The sequence below is a fragment of the Dipodomys spectabilis genome, unplaced genomic scaffold, assembly GCF_019054845.1.
Source record: "Dipodomys spectabilis isolate Male_0828 unplaced genomic scaffold, ASM1905484v1 ptg000366l, whole genome shotgun sequence".
NCBI classification, from domain to species: domain Eukaryota; kingdom Metazoa; phylum Chordata; class Mammalia; order Rodentia; family Heteromyidae; genus Dipodomys; species Dipodomys spectabilis.
In genome coordinates, this window is record NW_024871043.1 from 1,134,824 (window position 1) to 1,140,873 (window position 6,050).

The 6,050-nt window shown below is 55.0% G+C and overlaps 1 protein-coding gene across 1 annotated transcript; it reads right to left on the reverse strand.

Annotated features, from left to right (window-relative positions):
• Positions 1-257: 257 nt before the first annotated feature.
• On the reverse strand, positions 258-5,342 carry Orai3 (ORAI calcium release-activated calcium modulator 3). The gene is made up of 2 exons (XM_042666714.1): positions 5,069-5,342; positions 258-1,411 (listed from the first exon to the last, which is right to left on the reverse strand). The coding sequence occupies exons 1-2, from the start codon at positions 5,294-5,296 to the stop codon at positions 761-763; spliced, it is 879 nt and encodes a 292-aa protein (XP_042522648.1). The 5' UTR covers positions 5,297-5,342; the 3' UTR covers positions 258-760.
• Between the last annotated feature and the right edge of the window lie 708 nt (positions 5,343-6,050).

A 6,050-nucleotide genomic window follows, 5' to 3' on the forward strand; every position in this document is an offset into this window, starting at 1 on the left:
TGTGAGCCCACTGAGGGGTGGGCTTGAATCTCCAAAAACAGGGTGTCTCCTTTTAGGAAAGAAGCTGACCCAATACCCAGAGACACCCAAAGCAGATAAAGCAAGAATGTGGAGCCTATCAAAATGCCAACTGTGCCAGATGGCAGTGGCTCACACTTGTAATCCTAGCTACTCAGGAGGCTGAAATCTGAGGATTGAGGTTCAAAGGCAGCTGGAGCAGGAAACTCCAGAAGACTCCAATCTCCAATTAGCCACCAAGAACCTAGGAGCAAAAAAGCTAAGGTACAGCACCTAGGCCCTGAGTTTAAGCCCTAGTACTGGCACACAACTGTAATATAGATTCCACACAGCCGGAGCAAAGGCTGACTGCCTAGGGGCAGCTGTGTGAGTGTGTCACCTTCTGACCTAGCCATCCTATAGAGAAGTAAGATGTTGAGGGTAGGCACCAAAAGTCTCACTAAGGTCACCCTCCTCCCTCAGCAGTCCCCAGGATCCCTGGACTGAGGATTCTACCTGCCTTCTTGTTCCTCCCAGCTAGACAAAATAGCGCTCACTTACAAAACCCATGGACTGACAGGAAACATCTCTGGGAAGGTGAGACCCCCCCCACCCCCGCCTCTCCCTCCATGGCCACAGTAATCTGGCCACCTGAGAGGGGCCACAAGGAGTGACTCCAGCCAAGGGTAAGGATGGTCTGCAGGCCCCAGAGCCCTTCCAGACCTGAGGGAGGCAGATCTCACGGTAGAGGCTGATGCCAGGCTCACACAGCCTGCAGCTCCCCCTGCAGGCGACTCAGCTCCTCCAGCTCTTGCTTATGCCGGTCTGTCTTGTGGGCCACCAAAGAGCGGTAAAAATGCAGGGCAAAGGCCACAAACACAAGTCCTACTGGCACCATGATGGCTGTGGAAGCCATAGCTGCCTGCCAGCCGGGCCCGTGGGCCCCACCACCACACATTTGCCGGGGTGGGCAGTTCTTAGGAGACTCAGTCCGTGAAGGGGCTATAGAAGCAGAGGATGCTGGGAGGTTGGAAGATGGATTGAAGGAGGTGGTCACGGATGGCACCTGAGACGCAGGTACCATGGGAGCCGATGTGTCCAGGGGAGCCCCAATGGGCACAAATTTGACCCAACCCACCAAGACAACTTCAGCCAGGAAGAGAAAAGTGCCCAAGGCAGTGGAGAAACCCCAGGCGAGTTCCACATAGCGGTGGAGTCGCTGGTGTGGTGACTGGTGGACAGAGTTGAGGTTGTGGATGTTGCTCACAGCTTCAATGTGGGGCAGCAAACACGTGGAGACCATGAGTGCAAAGAGGTGCACAGCCACTAGTACAGTGGTACAGGCGCTAAAGGCTACCAGCAGGCCTGGTGGGTATTCGTGATCACTCTCCAGCTGTACCTCCACCATGGCCACCTGTGGGCACAAAAGGGGATGATTGAGTGCTTGACAGTAAGGAGGGGGTTTACTGATTAGGACCCATCCCTTCTATATATGTAGGACCCAGAACAGTGCCTGACAGAAGGAAGGTTCTCAATCCTTTTTGGTTGTGGTTCTGGTCCTGGTCTTGAACTCAGGGCGTGAGTGCTGTCGCTGGCCTCTTTGCTCAAGGATAACACCTTGCCTAAAGCTCTCAATTGTAAAGGGCTTTGTCCTATGCTGGGACCAGCTTCGATTACGTGTTTTTGAGTTTGACTTGATCATCTCATAGAAGTTAAAAGACACAAGGTGTATGACTAGGGTTTACTCTCAGCTCTACAAGCTATGCAATCTTTTTCCTTATTGTGCCAGTCATGGGGCTTGAACTCAGGATATGGGTGCTGTCCCTGAGCAATTTTTGCTCTTTTTGCTAGTACTCTACCACTTTGAGCCACAGTGCAATTTCCAGTTTTCTAGTGATTAATTGGAAATAAGAGTCTCATAGCCTTTTCTGCCAGGGCTGGCTTTGAACTGCAATCCCCAGATCTCAGCCTCATGAATAGTTAAGATTACAGGTGTGAGCCACTGATGCCTAGCTTTTTTTTGTTTTTAAAGATAGGATCTTGGTTGAATTGTTCAGGATGGCTTTAAATGAATCACTCTCCTGCCTCAGCCCCCAGAATATCTGGGATTTCAGGCATGTATCACGATGTCCAGCCAGCTGTATAATTTTCAACCAGTGGTTTAGTTCTCTGTGCCTCAATTTCCTATCTGGAGAATGGCGATTGATACTAACACCTACCTACTTCATTGGGTTGTTGAGAAAGCTAAATAGCATACACTGAGTGTTAAGAACAACTCTAGCACGTAGTCACTCCCAAACAAATGAATAGATGTTTGCTGTCTTTATTATAGTTGATCATAAACTCCAAGACCAGAGTCTGCAAATTGGTACACCATGAATCAAAGCCAGCTTGCAGGCATATTTTGGTTGGCTCACACAGTGTGCTTTTTAAAAAAAACTGAGTTAAGTTTCCAGTTTTTAAAACTCAAGAGGAGTCATATAAATATCCCTGTTTCCAGATCTTCCTGAAAACTTGGCAGATCTGGTCACACTAGGCTCACATTCCAGCATGGCAGCCATCAGTTCAGAGTTGAATGACGACTCCCTCGAGACAAGTCATGGGGTCCCTTGATCATTCACCTCACACCTATCTGGCTTTTGCAAACAAGTGAGTTAACGATTCTGTTCTGGGCATGTACAAATTTGTGGACTCTAGAGATAAGATTGCTTAAAGTTTAAGTATATATTCTGCCACGTGTAGAATCTTGGGGTGTGTGTGTGTGTGTGTGTGAATGTGCGCTACTACCAGGATTTGAACTCAGGGCCTCACACTTTCCCTTGACTTGCTTTTTTGCTCAAGGCTGATGCTGTACCACTTAGGCCATATCTCACTTCTGGCTTTTGGAGAAGAGTCTCATATATTGTGCTGGCTTTAAACTGCTATCCTCAGATCTCAGCCTCCAGATGTGAGCCACCAGTGAGCCACCCTTTTGTCATCAGTAAAAATGGTCATGGTAGTGGTACCCTTTCACAGAATGACAGAATGACAGGTAAATGATGCACATAAAAAGCCCTGGGTGGGGCTGGGAAGGTGGCTCAGTGGTAGAGCGCTTGCCTTGCATGCATGAGGCCCTGGGTTCGATTCCTCAGCACCACATAAGCAAAAAGAAAAAAGCCAGAAGTGGCGCTATGGCTCAAGTGGTGGAGCGCTAGCCTTGAGCTGAAGAGCTGAGGGACAGCGCCCAGGCCCAGAGTTCAGGCCCCACGACCGGACCCAAAAAAAAAAAAAAAAAGCCCTGGGCATGGGGTTTGGCTTAAGTGGTAGAGTTTCTGCCTGGTGATCATAAGCCCTGAGTTCAAACCTCAGCAACACACACACACACACACACACACACACACACACACACACACATACACTACACAGTGACAGTTGAATACAATTTGCATAATGTTATTGTAACTTGGGCACCTGGATTTCAAGAATAGGATCTTTCCCCATTCCTGGTTGCTCTCAGGTTGTGAGAAGGAAGGTTTAGGAAGGCGGTGGTGGAAGAGACCAGGCTGAGTATTTTGGGAAATTGGGCCATAGCTGATGCCAGCAGGTGAAGATCTGGGCCAGGTTTAGTCCTGGTTTCCCCCAGGGCCTGGCCTAGCCTTGCTCCCCTGTGCCAGGGGTGGTGCCAGTCTTGCCTCTAGAACCTGCACACACCAGCCTCTTCATCCTGTAGAGAAGACTCAGGCTCTTTAGCTGTCACCCCCAGCAACCTGTGCAGCAGGTCCTGCAGCAGACCAGACTGTCCCTTAGGGAACAGGCTGGACCAAGGGGCTGCTGCCCTCCTCAACCATGTGCATGGCACTGGGGACAAGGGCCTCCCTTCTCCTTGTGATCTGTGCAGATGAAGGGGCATTGACTCCCTGTCTCCACATGTCCTTATCAGGGAGGATGGACTGTTCTGTGCATTCTGAACAACCCTCTCCCAAAATAGAACACCACAGGCCTAGGATAACCCTTATGGTTCCAGACTTTTCCTGTCATTGTTCAAATACGGAGGATGTGTCACACAGAGGGGCAGGGACCAAACCCAGTCACCCAGTGCTGACCCTACCTCCCTACCTCTGACGGTGCATCCACCCACACCAGAGCCCTTTCCCAAAAGACCCTCTTGGGCCTGCTTCTCCTTCCTTGGATGAAGGGGAGAAAGACTCCAATATGCTCCGCTTCTACACCTGCCCAGTTAACACGCTGGTCTGAGCCTCCCCTCACATGTAGGTCTGGTCCTAACACACCTGAACCCAGGGGTTCAGATGTCAAGAATCACAGCTCCTCCTTGGGCAGGAGCTGGGCAGAGATGCACTCTCATGATCTCAAAACTTCCCACTGGATAGTTGCAAGGGAGTGGAGGCCTGTCCAGGGCCACCCCGCTGGCCACTAGGAGGGAGGAGTCAGGACTTAGGTCTATTGCAGGAATCCTGGGACCTCCTACCATTCCACTCCAAGGCCACCGCTGAGGCTGAGACCGTTGGCTGCTCACACCCACTCACACCTGCAGCTTATCAGCCTGCGAATCATTTATCAGCTCCCTCATCAGCTTCCTTCCCCAGCGGCTTCCTGGCCTACATCATCTCATCTCAAAGTTTTCCTGGGTAGTTTGGACCTTTTGTGTTTGTCCAGGGGAGGCCCCCGTCCTTCGTCGGGATAGACCCTCCTTCAGCTGAGGGACTTCCACGCGGGGCATTCTCCCCGTCCCCTGGCACTGTGGGCACAGTCCTCCATCCACCCCCGATCTGCCTTCAAACGTCTCAGGAGTACTGAGCAACTAAGTACTTCTGCCAGGAACATGTTCCTTTTGCATCCGTTGGCCCCCGCCTGGCCTGTGTATCCCCACTGATGTGTTTACCCCGCTTCTTCCACGAGGCCGCCATGGGTCCTGTGGCCCCAGCACAGAGGCCTCCTTCAGTTCCCTGGGTTCTTGGTCTTCCCTCTACCCCTTTAGGAACTCGGCCTTCGCTTTCCTCGGTGCCGCCTTCCCGCTGCCCCGCGCCCCGCACGTGCTCCCAAGCCCGCCCCGGGTGCCCTGTCCACCCCTCACCATGGCGAAGCCCGACAGCAGGGCCGACGTGCGGCTGGAGGCCTTGAGCTTGGCCCGGCTGAGGTAGAGGCGGCGCCAGCTGAGCGCCCGCAGCGAGTGCTGGCTGGCCCCCATGAGGTCCAGGTAGCCGCGGTGCACGAACTCCCGGTACGTGGCGGAGCCCGCGGGGCTCTCGACCTCGGGGTTCAGCGGGGCCTGCTCGCCCGCGTCCCCCTCGCCGCCCTTCATCGCGGGGGCGGCGGCAGCACGCGCCGGGCGGTCACGGAGCGGCCGGGCCGGCGGGCGTCCTCATCGCTGGCGCGCGCGGCGCGGCGCGGCCCCGGCCCCGGCGGGCGCGGGTGGCGGGCGCCCGGGGAGAGGCGGCCCTGGCCCGGCGGGGGAGGCGCTGGGACTGAGGGCCGAGCCCGGCTAGCGGAGGCCGAAACAGGAACTGGGGCAGAGGCGGAGCTGGGCGGCCACATGATGGGGTGGAGCCGGGACGGGCCCCCCCAGTCCCGGCCGTGGACGGAGATGCCGAGGGACCTCGCGACCCCCGTCCTCCGAAGCAGGCGGGCGCCCGAGCCGAGGCCACCGCTCCAGCCCCGCCTAGGTCAGGGCGTGAGGGGTCACTCCAGAGCACACCTGGCCATCTCCAGGTGTCCAGTCTTCCATGTTCTTCCCAACAACAGTGAACTCGGGAGAGACGAACCCTTCCTCCCTTAGGAACCGCCCAGATCCATCCAGAAAGACCCACGGAAAGAGACGGAGGAGCGCCACACGCCCGCCACGCTGCACAGAAACAAACGCAAGAACTCTTTGCCCCGGCTGGAAGATTTTGAGTTTTATAGCAAACCGTATTGTATAGACCCGGGGCCCAGCCCGGCTTGGTCCCTCACCTGCCCCTGGCCGGGCGGCCTCCTCCCCCTCCCCCAAGCGGCCCCATCCTCAGGCCTCTCGCCATCCCCAGGACCCCTCCCCTCCGGCCTTTGGTCCACCCTGTCCC

Bases quoted from the DNA above. Each gene is read 5' to 3' on its own strand.
- Orai3 (XM_042666714.1), bottom strand. From the start codon at position 5,296: ATGAAGGGCGGCGAGGGGGACGCGGGCGAGCAGGCCCCGCTGAACCCC. The intron at 1,412-5,068 runs GTGAGGGGTGGA...TTGTGCCCACAG, and splicing joins TGCTGTCGGGCTTCGCCATG to GTGGCCATGGTGGAGGTACA.